The sequence below is a fragment of the Argentina anserina genome, chromosome 1 (assembly GCF_933775445.1).
Source record: "Argentina anserina chromosome 1, drPotAnse1.1, whole genome shotgun sequence".
Lineage (NCBI taxonomy): Eukaryota > Viridiplantae > Streptophyta > Magnoliopsida > Rosales > Rosaceae > Argentina > Argentina anserina.
In genome coordinates, this window is record NC_065872.1 from 7,142,289 (window position 1) to 7,162,629 (window position 20,341).

Here is a 20,341-nt window from a genome sequence, read left to right on the forward strand (position 1 = left end):
GAAAATCTAATGAGCAGACATTCAGCATGAGTAGGAGGTTAATGTTCATCAGGGAACATCAGACTATTAAACAATCATCACCATGCCTGCTCTTCAATCCTATAATAGCCACAGAAATGAAATTACAAAGAAAGTGGGTGTCAATCAATCTCTCAGACAAATGCCTCGTTTTGTCCTCATGATTTTATATATGAATGGATCGGACTCGTCATCTGTTTTCATCATCACAGAGAAAACCAAACACCCACCTCAAAACAGACCAAATCAAACACACAAAAAAAAAACCAAAGATTGAAACTTTAAGGAGATACATCAATTCCTCTCAGACAAATGCCTCAATTGTCGTCACGATTTAATGAATGAATGGATCGGACTCGTCATCGTTTTGATCATCACAGAGAAAAAGCACAGCACAAAGTTTATCAGACTAGAGCAGCATAAACCAAACAAAAGATTCAGAGACAAAAAGCTTGATACTTCGAGAAAAGTAGAGCAAACAATCAAAACCTAAAATGATTAGACTCATGACTACGACGAAGCAGCACAAAACAAGAAGCGGCGGAACGGAACAGAGAGTTGAGACTTGAGAGAGAGAACTAGAGCGAGTTCGGCTTCTGATACATCTCTGTTTCGTGTGTGTGGTTTTATAGGCCTCCGTTGGGCTCATTAGGGTTAGGGTTTTGGGTTTTTGAAGTCCCATTATATTACGGATATGCCATCGTCTCCGAAACCCAAACGTGGGCCTAAAGTCGGATTCGTGATTGTGGGCTAGTCCTGTATGAAGAGATTTTTAACCTTTTTTGAATTTTGATGAATACAGTATATCTCAATATATTTCTCTTTTTATGGAAATCAAATGGTTGACCTTTTGATTAATTTATGATGTGAGATTATGTCAAAACGGTTCATCATGTTGACCCCTAAAATTGTAGCTTAAATTACTTTTATCTTTTTAATAAGTAATTAATTATTACAATATTATGATCAGATTTTAATTCCACACTATCATCTTTATAAATATCGTCACAATTAGCAACGGATCTCGTACATTTCACAATGGCAACCAAAACATCAATCAAAATGCAGTTTTCTGTCTTTTGCATTGTCTTCATAGCCATCTTTGCTCTTACAAATTGTAAGTATTTCTGTGTATTTCTTTTGTACCGTACATACTTCTTACTTTCTTCTTTAGTTTGATCCATAATACTGTATAATCATTTAACATTGTGGAAGCTAGACTCCACAGTTTTTTTCAAAGAAGGAAAATATAAAAGCTCTCTAAAGATCATGATTCTATAAAAGCTCCCATGTTCTTAGTTTCTCATCGATTGTGAATTTGAACAGTAAGTTTTTATTTCAAATATGGCACAAACAGGCAAGGAAAGCATTATCATTGGCGATACTGGCACCAACCAAAGGGATTTAGATGCTAGTAAATTCTCAATATGATGATTCAATTTATAAGAGCAACAAAATACATGTATGCGACTATCAGTGTGGTCGACACGGAGCAGATTGCGATTGGTGTTGTACCCTCTTTAACAAGGGACTTTGCTTCACTTCAGAACAAGATTGTAACCATTACTGCACTCCGGATCCTTAGTTAGGTAGCTAGCTATGGTCAAATGTCTGTATTGTTTCTCTAAATTAAAGTAAAATAAATGGATGTGTTGAGGGAGTTTCCTTGATCAATTGCAAAGAACATGATTCGTATATGCAATGTCTCGAGAGAAGTCTCCTTTGATCTTATAATGTAAGTGGGAGTGTGAATTGGGAGGAGACATGACCCAAAAAATGAAAATTTCACTCCCCTATCCTTTGCGAGTGCTATACCAAATTGATGATTGAATCTCCTCTCTTGAGTATCAAGTTAATTTGAGTATGTTACTTCATGGTTGATCCATATAAGGGCGCACAATCTACTAAGAAAGTAAGAGAGTGGAAAAATCTAAACTAGCTAAAAATGAAAGCCTTCTCCTGGTCTGAATCAAATCTCCTTCAGTGACTAATTATAAGATGTAAATGAGAAATTCTTTTGATAGGCAACTAGCTAATACTAGTCTATTGTTTGATTCTTTGCATATATGTATTCCACATAATCATCAGTGTTATATATACATCAACCTCACAGGTTGTTATGTATCATCATCAAAGGAAATCATCTGCAAGATATCCCACAAACATCAATGGCAACAAGAACATCAATCAAAGTGATATTTGCTGTCTTTTGCTTCGCAGCCATCCTGGCTCTTGCAAACTGTAAGTATCTTACTGATCTTAGTATTTTTCTTTTGTAACTTGGTTCTCCATTTCTCCAGTTCGCTTTACGATATATGTACTATCTAACATTGTTGAAGCTACACCCCATATTTCTTCATCACTTCAATCAAAAGTGTAGAACAAATTTATAGTCCTAAAATGACTTGTTCTTAAGTTCTATTCCATTGTGAATTTGAATGTTTCTGTTTCAATATGACACACAGGCAAGGCAAGCAATATCAATAGCGAAACTCTTACCAACCGCATGGAATACGATCGTCCATTTTATAAGAGCATTGAGAAAATACATATTTGCGACTATCAGTGTATTAAAGCCGGTTGTTACTTTTGTTGTAATCTCCCAACCAAAGGGGATTGCTTCTCTTTGGAACAAGATTGTAATCATTACTGCACTCCTTAGGTAGCTAGCTCTAGTCAAATAAATACAGATTAAAACTTGTATTGTTTCTCTAATTAAAATAAAATAAATAGAGGCTTGTATCGTTTCTTTAAATTACAGTAAAAAAAATCAATGTTGTTGATTTTATTCATTTGATCAAGGGAATTTCCTTGATCAATTGCAGATTCTATGATTCAATGATGCAACGTCTCGAGAAGCCTCATTTGATCATCCCCTTAACGTGATATTTTTCTGCGACTGTCCAAAATATGGTAAAGGAAATGCAAGGAACTAGGAATGAAGTCAGCATATGTTCTCTTGTTTGTTCGATCGAAGACCAACATATATATATATATATATATATATATCTGCATTAGTTTTCTCCTTAAAATTATAGCAAGACCGATACTATTTCTATATGAGGACATCCGAGACAGAATTCAGAGATTCAATGACCAATTGCTAAGAACAAAACCCCTAGCCTTAGCCTTAGCATCCATAATGTAACTTACGGCGGTGTATTATATATGGATTTAGTGGAAATTTTAAAGAAATCTATGGAATTTAAAAATCTAGATGTATTCAATACAAATTTTTAATTATCCATACAAGTCTATGTGTATTCAATTAAGATTTTTAAAAATCATTATGGAATCCATGAAAGTCTGAGGGTATTCAATCAAGATTTTTTAAAATGAATAGAAGTATGTGGGTATTCAAAATATCATTCATACTTATGGAATTATAAACTCATGGAATCTCATAGACTTTGTAGTATTGATTATACACACCACAATTCAAAAATTGTCTAGCTTCTAGACTAAAGATTTTCATGAACTTTCTTATTGCATTTTGTTTTCTCCACCATTTTTCTTTATTTTTTTTGTCTTTTTTTACCAATTCTTTTTCATACAACCCGACATGTTTATTTAACCTATGATCCAATGATTGTTTTTTTGTTCGTCTTTATGTTATGTTCTTACCTTGTATCTTGATACAAATTAAAACCGCATTCTCATATGTGGACACATACCCAATGCTAACAATAAAAACAATAACGATGAAAGAAGTACGTAAGAAGAAAGGAAAGTAATAATCATATCAATGTTTTATGAACACCGACTTCTTTAGCTTAAAACTTTAAAACAATTTATTTACTTCCATTTCTTTGGCACTTATTGGTCGATATATTAAATTTGAAAGGTTTATTTTATTTTCTTATAAATAATCAAGATTATCTAATTTCTTTGTAAAAGATACATGTTATACAACCAATAAATTTGCTTAGAACAAAAATTGTTCCATATAAATTTTTTCTTACCATGCATTAAATCCCCGTTCAATAGCATCCACGAGGCGTCAAATAACCCATAAGCAACCTAGATGCTTAAGGCGCAGCCAGGAGTGAAACAAATTATCACGGAACCTTGAGCTTGTAGTTGAGAGACATGGTATGCACACACATTATGAATATTGAGAAATGTATAGAAGTCAATCAATATGAATTATATGGAATTCATGAATAAGCCAAAAATATGTAGTTGATATCAGTGATTTTAACAATTATATGTAAAGTATGTGTAATTTTAAAGAGTTTGTGGACTTTTCAAAAAGTCTGTCAATTAAATAAGTCAACACAAATCTATATATTATACCACCCCTTAATTAATTGAGTACGGTTTGTGTACTGTAAGGGTATCATTTTCTGACGGCCTAACTGCATATTATCTTTGCACTGCATGCTGAGCTTCATAATATATGGCCTTATTCAAAAATTTGCTCTAAACTTGAGTGTATTGTTCGGTCGTTTGGTAACAAATCATTTACCAATAATGATCACTTCATAGTTGATCCAAATGAGGGTGCAGAATCTATTACGAAAGTAAGAAAGCAGGAATATCTATCTAGACACATGAATATCTATGTAGACACATGAAATTTAGTGAAGTAAATCATTTTTATTAAGTGATTAAATCGACCAAGAACCTGACAAAATTACACACGTGGCCCAAAAGTCAACAAAGTTAGTGCATATCCTAATAAAACTCGTGTCAGCACATAAATGGATGATCGTAATCAAAGCTACGTGATTCCGACTTAATCGGAAATTGAATGTCATTGACGATTCAAGACGGTAATCGGACATTTGATTAAATTAATAAATTCTTTAACGGTTATAATTAAATGAATTATTTTCTGCTTAATTTAGTTATGAGAATAACTAATTTTAAATTAATACATATTGATTTAATTATACAATTAAAGAAATATTATTATTTTAGTGTCATTAAAATATTCTATAAAATAGAAGTCTTGACACTATAAATACACATTCTAACATGAAGAGAATGAGACTTGAGAAGAAGAGAGAAAATCACTAGAGTAATATTACTCTCGAGAAATCCCGAAGTCTCCCAAATCCACGAAGAATCATCAAGCTACCAAATCGCTTGTTCTTCATCAAATCCAAATCCAAATTCTAATTCTCATGATCAAGTGCATGTCACCCTTAACCCAAGTTACATACGGGGATAGAATCAGAGAAGTTCACAAAGATTGTAACCCAGCGCTTGATTATCAATAAATTACATTTTATTTGTACACGATTCTGCATTCTCATTTATTTTCAAATTCTCGTTCTACAAATTGGCACGCCCAATAGGACATTTTTGACCTCTTATCTCCTTTTTCGAAGAAATCTTCAAATTCGTTTGTACGATGGCTTCCAAGAACAACCAAGTCGTTCCATTGACGAAATCCAAGTCCACAACCGCGAGGTTAAGCGGAGTGGCCGAGCTGGTCAAGAAATCCAAACAAACATTCTCCAAATCAAAGAGTGAACCGATTGCCCTTGTCACCCGGAGCGTGGCTAGAACTCAACCCACGACATTTATGACACTTGCTAGTAAGCCTCGTCAACCAGTCATCACCTTGGAGAGCTTGGGAACAATAGAGCATGCCTCTCAGAGTGGGAAGAAGCAAGTGTCAAAAGAGAAGGAGCCAAATGAGCAATCTCTTATACCCGTTCATGGTGATGGCCCTATCCTAGAAGACGTTTTCTCTGATGACAAATCGAGCACGGCATCAGAGTGGGAAGAAGCAAGTGTCAAAAGAGAATGAGCCAAATGAGCAATCTCTTATACCCGTTCATGGTGATGGCCCTATCTTGGAAGACGTTTTCTCTGATGATGAATTGAGCACGACATCATACCATGGAAGTCCCAAAGAAGATGGCGATAACTTTCATTCTATGGCACATGAGTCCTCTTCTGACAATGTGTAGGTCTTGGTGACGGGAACATCCACAATCGAGGAGCAACTCTCCAATATGTTGGAGATGGTTGAAAAGCTCACCCGAATGGTTGAGGAAAATGACGTGCAAATCGCTGAGCTCTATAGCAAGTTAGAAGATCACGATGATGAGAACTCCACCAAAGGGTCGCCTGGCAGAAGTAAAGTAAATGAAAAGGGAGAAGCATCCAAGAACAATGACGACTCGCTTGGTTCCTTGCCACACCAGCATTTGCAGGACATCATCATCAACTCAATCCGGGCTCAATATGGAGGTCCTTCTCGTGACTCCCTCACTTACTCCAAACTTTACACTAAGAGGATCAACAGCTTAAGGATGTTGCCGGGGTATCAGCCACCAAAGTTCCAACAATTTGAAGGTAAATGGAACGCGAATCAACACGTCACCCACTTTGTGGAGGCTTGCAGTAACGCCGGGACAGAAGGCGATCACCTTGTCAAGCAGTTTGTTCGCTCTTTGAAGGGAAATGCCTTTGAGTGGTATACTGACCTAGAGCATGAGTATGTTGACAGTTAGGACCAGATGGAGCGCAAGTTCCTCAATCGATTCCATAGTACAAGGCGGACGGTGAGCATGATGGAGCTAACTAGCACGAAGCAACGGAAAGATGAACCTGCGGTCGACTACATCAATAGATAACGCTTACTTAGCCTTGATTGCAAGGACCAACTATCAGAGGTATCAGCCATTGAAATGTGCATCCAATGCATGCACTTTGATTTGCTATGCATCTTGCAATGAATCAAGCCTCATTCTTTCGAAGAGTTGTCTACTCGAGCCCACGACATGGAGCTAAGCTTGGCAAGTCATAAGGGAAAAAATGAGCCCCTGATTGACCAACGAAAAGACAAAGTCTTCAGAAGAAGATTTGACAAGGTTGTGAAGAAGCCTTCCAGGAGAATCAATGGTCATCAATACTGCACCTGTTAAGATCTCTACGCGAGATAAGAAAGAGTTAAATGAGGTGGAACCTCCTCGAATCTACGATAGGAGTAAACACACGTTGAAGGAGATGGAGCGAAAGACGTACCCATTCCCAGACTCTGATGTGGTGGGCATGTTAGAAGATATGCTCAAAAATAAGATAATAGATCTTTCGGAGTGCAAGCGTCCAGAAGAAATGCATCGTGTCAATGATATGAAGTATTACAAATATCATCACCTTGTTAGTCACCCTATAGAGAAGTGCTTTGTTCTCAAGGATTTGATAATGAATCTCGCCAAGCAAGGGAAGATAGAAATGGACGTTGACGATGTTGCTGAAGTCAATTGCACTACCGTAACATTCAGATCGTTCGAGTCAGTTCCATTCCATTTTCACCCGATGAAAGCACCGTTCCATTTCACAAAGGAGGCGCGCGAACATAAGAAGACCAAAGAAGTTAAAGAATGTCATGTTTCCATGCCTATCCTCCAAGTTGCCTCTAATGCCGATGATGAAAGATGAATATTGGTCACCGGGAGAAGAACTCGCAAAGATATGATGTCAAATCACCGATTGCCCAACCAAGTCATAAGAAATCACCTCCACGATGCGAGGAGAATGGACGAGGAAGTTTTGAGATGAAAGTCGTTCCATATTTGTAGAAGCCTCTTCACCGAAACTTGTCAATAGAGCACTTGCCTACAAAACAACTCAAGGTCACTTCAATGGCCACAAGTTGTGAAGTCAGCTCCAAAGAAGACAAAAAGTCTGAAGCAAGTGAAATAGGTGCAAGTCAAGTGTTAAAGAAAAATGAGGTGTTGAAACAATTGGAGAGTATACATTTCCAACTTAACCTCTCTGACTTGATGCAATTGCCAAAATCAACGAGATGCGCACTTGTGGAGGTGACGAAGGGAGGGGGAGTCTCCATTTTTGGGGACAAAGTCACAAGAGTGCCCACGAAAATTAGAAGAGGATAATGTGAAATTGTTGAGGGAGGAGTCAACATTGCCATTAATAAAGGTGAGCAACTGAAATCCTATAAATCATCCACTAAAGGGATTTGTCAAACCAATTCAAGGTAAGATGAAACGTGGATTGCTGCCCAAGAAAAGAACAAGTGAATGGTTCAATCCTAACGCATACAAGTTGTTAGAAAAGGCTGGATACGACTTTGGTTCATCAAGCAAAAATGACGACCAAGTTGCAGCAAAGATGACGCATGAGCTCGATGAGCCACAAAAGAAGTTAAGAGAGTAAGGGGCAACATTTGATTCTTCTAAAGCTGGTCTCGGTTTTACTTCGCAAGCCAATCAGAATTTCAAGAAGAAAAAGGGTGGAGCGAGCCAATGTGTAACATATCAGTGTCGAGGTAGTTGAAGAGAGAAGTCAAGAGGTTTAGTCAACCCCTCGCATTTCGTCGTTCAATCGCATTCGTCTAGGTTCTCGAAGAGCAACATTTGAACGTATTGAATGATCAATCACAAGGGTGTCAGTTGTTGACCGTGTGAACATGACAACAAGTAGAGGTTCAGTCTTCAATCACATCAGTAGTACAACCACTCGGCCTTCCGTATTCAAAAGGATGTCAAGTTCAGACAAAGATAAGAAAGAATCAAACCTCATTCCACAAAAGCCTGCATTGGAAAGGATCTAAGCACCTAAGGAACGACAAATAAGCAAGAGGAAAATGACTTGTAGTCAAGCAGAGAGTAAAGAAATCCGAAGTCTTATCCCGTCACGCATGAAGAGGCATTGTGTGTTGAAAGTGGATTCTAGGGATCAACTCAAAGTAAAGCAACATACCATCATATTCACTGGCAAAAAAGGAGATATCAACCTCGGTAATGGCAATGAGGATAACATTGTCCAAACCTCTTATCATATCACGGTGGCAGAAGCAGATGCTGTAGAAGAAGACGATCATGAAAATTTTGAAATTGAAATAGATGAAGCTCTTACAGATCTTGAAGACGGGGGGCAAGCCACTATGGACGAACTTAAGGAGATTAACTTGAGAATAAAAGAAGACCCAAGACCTATTTTTGTGAGTGCGTCTTTAAGTTCCGAATAAGAAAAAGAATATATCGATCTGTTGTTCGAGTACAAAGATGTATTTACTTGGACGTACAAAGAAATGTCTGGCCTGGATCCAAATGTAGCAGTTCATCGGCTTGTTGTCAAACCGGAGGCTCGGCCAACCAAACAAACACAAAGACACTTTCGAACATAACTTATTCCTCAAATTCAAGCATAAGTTGATAAGTTGATTGCCGCAGGCTTCATTAGAGAGGTTTAATATCCCAAGTGGATCACAAACATTGTTCATGTCAAGAAGAAGAACGGACAAATCCGCGTTTGCGTAGATTTTCGTGACTTAAATGAGGCGTGTCCAAAAGATGATTTCCCTCTGCGAATCATAGAGCTCATGTTGGATGCAACAACCGAACATGAGGCTTTGTCATTCATGGATGGATCGTCAGGTTACAATCAGATAAGGATGGCCTTAGAGGATGAAGAACTCACTGCATTTCGAACTCCTAAAGGAATTTATTGCTATAAGGTCATGTCATTCAGGTTAAAAAATACCGGTGCAACGTACTAACGTGCTATGCAAAAAAATTTCGGTGACATGCTGCACAAGTATGTAGAGTGCTATGTTGATGATTTAGTTGTCAAAACAAAGAAAATGAGTGATCACTTGCAAGATCTACGAAGAGTGTTTGACAGGTTACGCGAGTACCAATTAAAAATGAATCCTTTGAAGTGTGTCTTCGGCATCAGTTTTGGAAAAGTTCTTGGATTCATCGGGAAGCACCGAGGCGTTGAGGTAGAACAATCAAAAATTAAAACCATCTAAGAAATGTCAGAGCCAAGAAATTTGCGTGAGCTGAAAAGCCTCTAAGGACGACTTGCCTTCATCAGACGATTCATATCAAACATGGCGGGCCGTTGCCAACCATTCAGTCGACTCATGAAGAAAGATGTTACATTTGTTTGGGATGAAGGTTGTCGCAATGCCTTTGAGAGCATAAATAATTACCTGGCGAATCCTTCGGTGTTGGGTGTATATATCGTCGGGAAACCTCTTATCCTTTACATCGCGGCTCAAGAGAAATCACTTGGGGCCCTTCTTGCCCAAGAAAATGAAGCTAAAAAGGAGAAAGTCTTGTACTACTTAAATCAGACCCTCACTGGACCTGAGCTAAATTATCCGCTGATAGAGAAGATGTGTCTTGCACTCGTCTTCGTCATTCAAAAGTTGAGGCATTACATGCAAACTTACACAATGCACTTGGTGGCGCAAGCCGATCCAGTTAAGTTCATATTATCTAAACCAGTTCTAACCGGGCACATGGCTAAGTAGGCATTACTATTGAACCAATACGACATCATATATGTGCTTGCTAAAGCAGTGAAAGGACAAGCGTTGGCTGACTTCCTGGCAGACCACCCTATTCCAGCGAATTGAGAAATCTCAGATGACTTCCCAGACGAGGAAGTCTTCCTTGCAGAGGTCCTCCCTACTTGGAAGATGTTTTTCGATGGCTCATCTAGGAGTAGACAGAGCATGGGCTGGTGTTATCTTTGTGTCTCCACAAAAATAGATATTGCTTTATTCTTTAACTCTTGGGGAACTATGCTCCAACAATGTCGCAGAGTACCAAACGTTGATAATGAGATTGTAAATAGCGTTATAAATTGAAATCCAAAGTCTCGAAGTGTATGGAGACTCGAAGTTGGTGATTGATCAACTGCTCACTAATTACGAGGTCAAGAAGGAAGATTTTGTACCTTCTTTCCAACTCGCCACACAACTCTTGAATGGCTTTGATAATGTTACACTCATACATGTGCCACGAAAAGAAAATCAAATGGCAGACGCATTGGCAAACTTGGCGGCGACTTTGGCATTGTCTGGAGACGAAATTTTGGACATCCTAATTTGCCAAAGGTGGGTCGTGACAACAAAGCCTTCACTCCAGTGTGCAAGTTCTCATGTAGTGTCAGTTTACACCATTGATGTTGAAGATTAAATGCATCCTTTTATCGACTATCTTGAGCACAACAAGCTTCCCGAAGATTTGAAGCAAAGGTGGAGCATCAAGCGGCGAGCACCGCGCTTCCTCTACTACAAAAAAACTTTATATCGGAGGTCATTTGACGGAGTACTCCTTCGATGCTTGGGAAAAGATGAAGCGGTCAAAGCTATGGAAGAAATAAAGAAAGAAAATGTTGTGGACTTCATTACGGGAAGGATTATACAACGCTACGGTATACCACTGTGCATCATCACAGACAGTGCCAAGTATTTCCCGAATATCTTAACAGAAAAGTTGAGGAAGAAATTCCACTTCAAGCTTGACTTCTCTTCAATGTATAACGCTCCGGCAAATAGTTTGGTAGAAGCATTCAATAAAACACTTTGTAACATTTTGAAGAAAACTGTCAGCAAGAAACAGAGGGATTGGCATAAGAAATTGGGCGAAGCTCTCTGGGCTTATAGAACGACGTATTGGACAGCCACAAATGCTACACCTTATTCTCTCATCTATGGTGTCAAAGACGTGTTACTATTAGAGAGATAAATTCCGTCATTAAGAATCGCTTTGCAAGAAGGTCTCACAAATGAGAAAAATGTCAAGTTGTGCCTTCAAGAGTTAGAAGCTTTGGACGAGAAGAGGCTTAATGCACAACAACACCTGGAATGCTACCAAGCTCGGATGTGACATGCCTTCAACAAAGGTGTTCGACCACGGTCATTTCAAGTTAAATCATTTTGTTCTTATTGTTCGAAGACCCATCATTATGACGCACAAGGCTGACCCCAAATTCAAGTCAAAGTGGGATGGTTCTTACGTCATCAGAGAAGTATACACCAATGGAGCTAACAAAATTGTGGCGGAAGACAGTTTGAGGATTGGTCCATTAACGGCAAATTCTTGAAGAAGTACCATGCTTGAAAACGTCAAAGTATGCTCCAAATGTGCACGAGCCTAAACTGCACAAGACAAAAAAAAATGAACAAAAACAAAACAAAACAAAAATGCTCCACGCCTGCATGAGCTTAAACTACACAAAAAAAATTCATTTGAACTACGTGATGACTTGATTCCTTCTTTAGAATGACACGTAGGCAGCTTGAGAATAACAATCTTAAGTTCAATCACATTAAAATAAAAAATAAGTGTATGTCCGTCAAATGATAGAGCAAATTCTTATTTCACTGCGTAAGTCCACTGCAAGACGGGAGTTGAGCTGCCATAGAATGGAGCTTTAAAAGCGAATGGCCCAGTAAGAGAGGGATATACAGTTAAGGTGGTGCCATCATGTTGCTCATCTTCAACATCGTCGAGGATAGTGATCGTCCCGTCCTTGAAACTCTTGAAAGTCGTCATGTTGAATGTGATGCGTAAAGCCTAAAATGCTTTTATTGAGTGCTGTCAAGTCTATGAATTGAGAGCAATCAAGCGATTAAGTCGTTTATGTTCTTGAAACTCCTGAAACCACTATGCTGAATGTGATGCGTAAAGCCTAAAATGCTTTTATTGAGTGCTGTCAAGTTTATGAATTGAGCAGTCAAGCGATTAGGTCGTTTACATTCTTGAAACTCCTGAAACCGCCATACTGAATGTGATGCGTAAAGCCTAAAATGCTTTTATTGAGTGTTGTCAAGTCTATGAATTGAGAGCAGTCAAGTGATTAGGTCCTTTACATTCTTGAAACTCTTGAAAGCTGACATGCTGAATGTGATGCGTAAAGCTTAAAACGCTTTTATTGAGTGCTGTCAAGTCTATGAATTGAGAGCAGTCAAGCGATTAGGTCTTTTACGTTTTTCAAACTCTTGAAAACCATTGTGGTGAATGTGATGCGTAAAGCCTAAAACGCTTTTATTGAGTGCTGTCAAGTCTATGAATTGAGAGCAATCAAGTGATTAGGTCGTTTACGTTCTTGAAACTCCTGAAACCGCCATGCTGAATGTGATGCGTAAAGCCTAAAATTATTTTATTGAGTGATGTCAAGTCTATGAATTGAGCAGTCAAGCGATTATGTCGTTTACGTTCTTGAAACTCCTGAAACCGCCATGCTGAATGTGATGCGTAAAGCCTAAAACGCTTTTATTGAGTGTTGTCAAGTTTATGAATTGAGAGCAGTCAAACGATTAGGTCGTTTACGTTCTTGAAACTCTTGAAAGCCGTCATGCTGAATGTGATGCGTAAAGCTTAAAACGCTTTTATTGAGTGCTGCCAAGTCTATGAATTGAGAGCAGTCAAGCGATTATGTCTTTTACGTTTTTCAAACTCTTGAAAACCATTGTGGTGAATGTGATGCGTAAAGCCTAAAACGCTTTTATTAAGTGTTGTCAAGTCTATGAATTGAGAGCAATCAAGCGATTAGGTCGTTTACGTTCTTGAAACTCCTGAAAGCGCCATGCTGAATGTGATGCGTAAAGCCTAAAACGCTTTTATTGAGTGCTGTCAAGTCTATGAATTGAGAGCAATCAAGTGATTAGGTCGTTTACGTTCTTGAAACTCCTGAAACCGCCATGCTGAATGTGATGCGTAAAGCCTAAAATTATTTTATTGAGTGATGTCAAGTCTATGAATTGAGCAGTCAAGCGATTAGGTCGTTTACGTTCTTGAAACTCTTGAAAGCTACCATGCTGAATGTGATGTGTAAAGCTTAAAACGCTTTTATTGAGTGCTGCCAAGTCTATGAATTGAGAGCAGTCAAGCGATTAGGTCTTTTACGTTTTTCAAACTCTTGAAAACCATTGTGGTGAATGTGATGCGTAAAGCCTAAAACACTTTTATTAAGTGTTGTCAAGTCTATGAATTGAGAGCAGTTAAGCGATTTGTTCGTTTACGTTCTTGAAACTCTTAAAATCCACTGTGGTGAATGTGATGCGTAAAGCCTAAAACGCTGTTATTGAGTGCTGTCAAGTCTATGAAATGAGAGCAGTCAAGAGATTAGGTCGTTTACGTTCTTCAAATCCGCTAGAAATCAACGTGTTTTGAAAGTAGTCGAATGGCTAGATCGACCACGACTCTCAAATTGTTGTCAGAATCCTACAAAAAGGGGTCAAAATCATGATACTCCTTAAAAAAAAAGGATCGCATACCCGAGCTAGAGCCGAGTAATCACCAAAAGGAGAAAGCAAGCATTTATTATTTTCACTTTTATCACATTTACTTTGTGCAAAGTAAAAAGTGGAAAAGAAAAGAAGAAGGGAAAACTAAAAAATGGAGAAACCAATTCATTCATTCCCCTGTTCAGATAGCCGAGCATCATTGAGAAACTTTTCGGGGATTTTGAAGGGAGTAACATATAGTACCTTTTAGACCTCCTATACCTGATAAGCGACCACAATCACCACCTCCAGTGGTTCCAAGAGTTGCTGCTCCAAGGGTAGCTTCTCCAAGGATTGCCTCTCCGAGGGGTCCTTCTCCAAGGGCTCCATCTCCAAGACCACCCTCTCCAAGAGCTCCATCTACAAGTGCCGCAGCTCCAAGAGAAGGAAGAATCGGGTGAAGAAAACAATCTGAGTGTCGACGATTAGTTCAAAGATCGATGATATTCCATCGGACGAGTCCTGGTGGAGGAAGTACGGCTGGAAGCCGATCAAAGGCTCACTTTACCCAAGGGGTTATTAGAAGTGTAGCGCAGTAAATGGATGATTCCATGAAGAAAAAAAGCTCAGATTGGTATATGCAAGTTATGAGGTTTTGAGGCACTTAAGAATTGCTTGAAATCGCGTTGGGTTGGACTAAAAATGATGTATTGTTGGGATTTAGAAAGTGTCCCTTGTTTATATGATTCGGTGAGAAGAATGTATTGATTTTTGATCTTGAAGGATGAACTTTTGATGTGTCTCTACTGACGATTGAAGAGGGTATATTTGAAGTTAAGGCTACTGTTGGCGATGAGGAAAATATGCTAATCATGTATTTTAAATCGAATTGGTTGGCCTTCATCATTGCCCACTACTGAGAAGGAATCATTTGTAAAAAAATGTTCTGCAAAAAAAAAACTGCAATGGATGAATATTTGATGAACAATAGTTTACTTTTACGACCTGGACTTGAAGAATTTCTTGATGATGCTCACAATGAAGGAATACATTTTGTCATTTGGACATCCTATGGTAAAAGTGGAGATAAAATTTCCAGATCCATTATTGAAAAGCTTAGACGTGAGGCTGAAGAGAATGGAGAAGAAGAAACCTTTATGAAGAGGAAATGAGGATGGCAGAGGACAAGAAACGGGGACATGACAACTATGATGCTCCGAGAAAGAGTGACAAAAGATATGGTTCCATCCCCTCAAATCGTGTTCAAGAGCCTAGAGTGCGAGAAGATTTGAGCACTAAACATGAATTCAAGAAAGTACCAGACATGTGGGCCTTGGAGGAAGAAAAGAGGTCATCAAGAAGACGTGGTGAGGATGTGGAATCAAGAAGGGAAAATCATGATAGGAGAGAATAAAAGTGAGGGGTTTACGTGGGGATGAGAGGAAAGTGAAGATGAAGATGACTTTCCAATATCCACAAAAAAAAATGATCCTATCGGTGTTCCTATGCTTTCAATGGTGTGTCATTATATATGGCCATCATTTCAAGAGTAGAAGAAACATAGAGAAGAGGTACTCACTTTGTGGTGCTTACACGTGAAGGGCATGTATGCACATGGGGCAACCATGGCCTCCAGGAGACATAAAACAGATTTCAACACTTGTACGGGTACAAGGTCTTTATGCAGAGAAATTGGAAATCAGGTTGGAAAGTGAGCACGCCACCAAAGGTCTTTTACAAGACTTTTCATGTGTTACATGCTGGAATCAATCAATTACAGAACCAAAGCCATGGCGTTACAGAAAACCAAAAGCTAGCAAGAATAATCAAAATGATGAAAGCAAACATCAATGGGACATAAACAAAGTGCCCATCACAGATAAAAAAAGATAGAATTAGGAAGAACTAGATTCGTCACCATGGCCAAATCATAATCAGCTGTCTTATTGTCGAAGTCTTTATCATGAAAAAAACCGCCAAAAATGAGTCCTTAAATTCTCCAAATCAAAGTGCATACTTCAAGTTGCTTTTTCAGCACGTGACGACAACATGTCTGCAACACGACTTGAGGTGCGGGCATTTGTAGACACATGAAATTTAATAAAGTAAATCATCTTCATTAAGTGATTAAATTGACCAAGAACCTGAAAAAATTGTACGCGTGGCCCAAAAGTCAATAAAGTTAGTGCAGATCTGAATAAAACTCGTGTCAGCACATAAATGGATGATCGTAATCAAAACTACGTGATTCCGACTTAAATCAGAAATTGAATGTCATTGACGATTCGAAATGGTAATCGGACATTTGATTAAATTAATAAATTCTTTAACGGTTATAATTAAATCAATTATTTTCTGTTTAATTTAGTTATGATAATAACTAATTTTAAATTAATACATATTGATTTAATTATACAATTTTAAAAAATTATTATTTTAGTGTCATTAAAATATTCTATAAAATAGAAGTCTTGACAGTATAAATACCCCTTCTAACATGAAGAGAAGGGGACTTGAGAAGAAGAGAGAAAATCACTTGAGTAATATCACTCTCGAGAAATCCCGAAGTCTCCCAAGTCCACGAAGAATCATCAAGCTACCAAATCGCTTGTTCTTCATCAAATCCAAATCCAAACTCAAGTCCATGAAGAATCATCAAGCTACCAAATCGCTCGTTCCTCGTCAAATCCAAATCCAAACTCAAGTCCACGAAGAATCATCAAGTTACCAAATCGCTCGTTCTTCATCAAATCCTAATCCAAACTCTAATTCTCAAGATCAAGTACATGTTACCCTTAAGCCAAATTACATACGGAGATAGAATCATAAGAGTTTACAAAGATTGTAACCCCGCGCTTGATTATTAATAAATTACATTTTATTTGTACACATGTCTGCATTCTCATTTGTTTTCAAATTCTCGTTCTACAATCTAAACTAGCTAAAAATAAACGCCTTCATTCTCGTTATCTTGAATCAAGTCTCCTTTAGCGACTTAATTATAAGAAGTAAAAGATAAATGTTTTTGATAGGAATATCTAAACTATACTAGTCTATTATTGGATTCTGTATTCCACATGCTCAATCATCAGTTGTTAGCTTGTTATATAAACAAATCCACCTCACAGTTTGATATTTATCATTAACCAAATCAAAGGAAATCATCTGCTAGATATCCCACGCAGACAACAATGACAAGCAGAACATCAATCAAAATGCGGTTTGCATGCTCTCTTTTGCATCTTGTTCGCACTCATTTTGGCTCTTGCAAATTGTAAGTATCTCAGTATCTGTTTTTTTGTAACCTAACTCTCACTTCTTCTTCAGTTCGCTCTATAATATATTGCTTCTCTACCGAAAAAGATTGTAATCGTTATTGCACCCCTAAAGTTAGCTAGCCAGCCAGCCAAATAATATAGATGAAGCGACTCGTACTGTGTCTCTACATTAAAATAAAACAATTTGTTGGTTTAATTAATTGATCAAGGGGAATTTCTTTGATCAATTACAGTGAATTATATTTCAAGTTAAAATGCAATGTCTCGGTAAGTCCATCCCCTCAATGAGATTTTTTTCTATGAATGTCCAAAACAATGTTACTTGGAGAACTCTTGAGGATATGAATGAAGAGTATCAGACACATACAACGTTCCATTCCATATTCCAGTCTTTGCATATTTAAATTTCGGTGCAGAGGCAGAAACCGAATTTTGAACTACAAATAAAATCGTCGCAGAAAATGAAATCCAATGTCTTCAAAGAGACTATTGATTGCAGAAAATATTTGCTACAAATGCTTAAACGAAATGGATGACCAATGCCCACACAGGATAGACCAAGAGAAGGATAATACCGAGAGTGTTTGATATTCCATGGCTTTGCGTGAATGAATTTCTGAATCCACCTGATGATCTGATGTGCTCTTGCAGCAGGTAACATCCAATGAGCAGACATATCAGGATACCAACCCAGCTTTCCTTCAAGGTTTCTGCAAAGAAGTTGGGAGCCACAACCAGAAGAAGGATCAGAGAACCAGGCATCTCCAGCCAATCTGCAATAAGCCATCACAGTACTGTCAGATCGGATCATGGAAAAAAAAAAAGCATTCAGATTTATCTTTCTTGTTAGAGTATTTACAATACAGGGGCTTGTGACATGTTCAGTTGTATGGCTGTGCTATTGAATTATGAGAAACTTGTTAATCTTGAATGATAGGGTAGAAGCATTCGATCATTTAAACTTCCGAAGTTTGCCTGTACTTCATATGTTATATCTACTAATGTATAACTGTTTTTCGTTCACATTCTCAGAGTTTTAAGTATTTAACTAGAACTGTAAAGCAATGGCTTTTTCAATATCAATAATCAATCTACAACAAAGGTGAAGAGGCACAGAATATTTCTTGATATCTGATCTCATATGCAGGGAACGGTAGTAGCTTCCATGCCTAATATACTTGGTTGAACTCAAACTGGTGCAGCAAGTATAGAAGGCTTACCCATATAAAACAGAATTGTTGCTACATCAGAAAGCGTGTGAGTTAAGACGAAACATTCAAATTAGTGATGATACATTAATACCTACACAAACAATACAAAGACTGCCCCATTCAAAAAACAATACAAAGACGGAGTCATTTCAAGCAGGTTCCATTGACAATAGAAAAGTTTGTGGCAATTAAAGAATTAGATCATTGTGGATTTGCGGTGCAGTCAGCTGATGAAACATGAGTACATAAAATGGAAACTTAAAAAATATTGTACATGACTTGCCTGGGAATTGCCTTGGGAAGAAAAGCCTTAATACAACTGCAACAAAAGCGATCCAGCTTCCAACCTCGCCTCTGAATTATGTATATTAAGCAGAAATTGTGAATAGATGAGACTATTGACAATAAAAGAAGGTTGTGAAGTCAACAAGTAAATACCCAACCAGAGTATCCAATTAAGTTACCTCAGTAAGTTGAAGATTCCCCAAGGAAGACTAAAGAAAATGTAAGGGATTAGGAGCGAAGTGAGCATATTTGTTCTCCAGTTTGTTCGATCCAATACCAACAAGTATCTGCATTCAATGATTCAAAGTAGTCTAAGATTAAAATTTATTTTTATGAGAGGACATCTCCTGCAGCATTCAACGACCAATTACTAAGCACAATTCCCTGGCATCCATACTGTTGTTTCAATGAAGGATTTACAGAAGGAAAATATATTGTGAAATCTGAAATACTTCTTCAAATTTGTTTCATTCAAATTAGTAGACAATATATGTATGTTGTTTTTCTAAAAAATTGATCCTCTGCTCGGTTACACCCTGTCTGTACAAATTTACTTCATACAAGTAGAGTGGTAGAGCCATTCACAATCAACTGAGCTGCCTCTCACCCAGCTGACCAGGTAAATAAACCAATGGTTTAGTTAAATGTATATGGACTATTCATGTTACAAAAAGTTCACATATTCACAAGAGATCTTACAGTAATATAGAGAGGCATAAATCCGCAAGATCGAAAAAGAGCTAAAAGAGTATATGCAGGGAAGGATCATATGTTGTTTAATTAATGAATAGTGTATCCAGTAGATCATGAAGACCATAACGAATCACTTGATTGACTTAACCCTTCTGAGTTCTAAACAGTTAGATAATATACCAACCTTAACATCAGTCTATATCAAATCTCATGATACTATTTACAACCAAGACTGTCATTTTTCCAAATTCTACATCCCTAAATCTGATCAAACACAAAATATAATAAGAGATCATGACAACTATGAACTGCTCACATAATTAGTAATAGAATAAAAATGAAAGCAGCAAACATCTAACACCAATTGCAATTCTAAGAGAGTGATCGAGAAGGCACTCACACGGCAGCACAGGAAGCAAGCCATTTGAGAATACTAGTCCCAAGACCGATCCCACCGAGCCTAGTAGCATCCCTAATGAATCTCTTGGCCGCAATCTCAAGCTCATTGAAATCAGAGTTCATCAACTCGGCGGCCGCAACTGGATCAGTCTTCATAGCCAAATAATGCACCCTCCCCATATCTTCTCCCTTCTGTATCTCCCAATGCTGTCAAAATCTGCAGTACAATTCAGAAAAAGCTGTGAACACTAAAACACCAATAAGCTAGGCTTTGTTTCTGAGTTTGAGTTGTTTGGAACTTTGGATATCTCTATCGGGAAGTTGGGGGTCCCCTGGTTATGAGCTCAGTGTCTGTCAGATAAGGGAATGTAAAGGGGTGGCGAAGCTTCGGATCGTAAAACCTGGTTTCTAGGATTCCAGGCTTTGACTGTTCTGCCACTTGGACGCACTTGTGTTATAGAACACGTAAAGGGAGCCTAGTCCGGCTCATCCCTCTCGATTGCATG

At 38.0% G+C, this 20,341-nt stretch overlaps 1 protein-coding gene and 3 non-coding genes across 4 annotated transcripts; all 4 read right to left on the reverse strand.

Annotated features, from left to right (window-relative positions):
- Positions 1-21: 21 nt before the first annotated feature.
- Positions 22-89, reverse strand: LOC126805369 (small nucleolar RNA Z105). The gene has a single exon (XR_007674040.1). It is a non-coding gene; the product is annotated as a small nucleolar RNA Z105 (small nucleolar RNA).
- A 58-nt stretch (positions 90-147) lies between these two features.
- Positions 148-233, reverse strand: LOC126805420 (small nucleolar RNA SNOR75). Its single transcript, XR_007674088.1, has one exon. It is a non-coding gene; the product is annotated as a small nucleolar RNA SNOR75 (small nucleolar RNA).
- Positions 234-317: 84 nt separating this feature from the next.
- On the reverse strand, positions 318-401 carry LOC126805418 (small nucleolar RNA SNOR75). Its single transcript, XR_007674086.1, has one exon. It is a non-coding gene; the product is annotated as a small nucleolar RNA SNOR75 (small nucleolar RNA).
- A 17,313-nt stretch (positions 402-17,714) lies between these two features.
- Positions 17,715-20,015, reverse strand: LOC126782000 (cold-regulated 413 plasma membrane protein 2-like). The gene is made up of 4 exons (XM_050507145.1): positions 19,837-20,015; positions 18,923-19,030; positions 18,742-18,812; positions 17,715-18,020 (listed from the first exon to the last, which is right to left on the reverse strand). The coding sequence occupies exons 1-4, from the start codon at positions 20,013-20,015 to the stop codon at positions 17,767-17,769; spliced, it is 612 nt and encodes a 203-aa protein (XP_050363102.1). The 3' UTR covers positions 17,715-17,766.
- Positions 20,016-20,341: the final 326 nt, after the last annotated feature.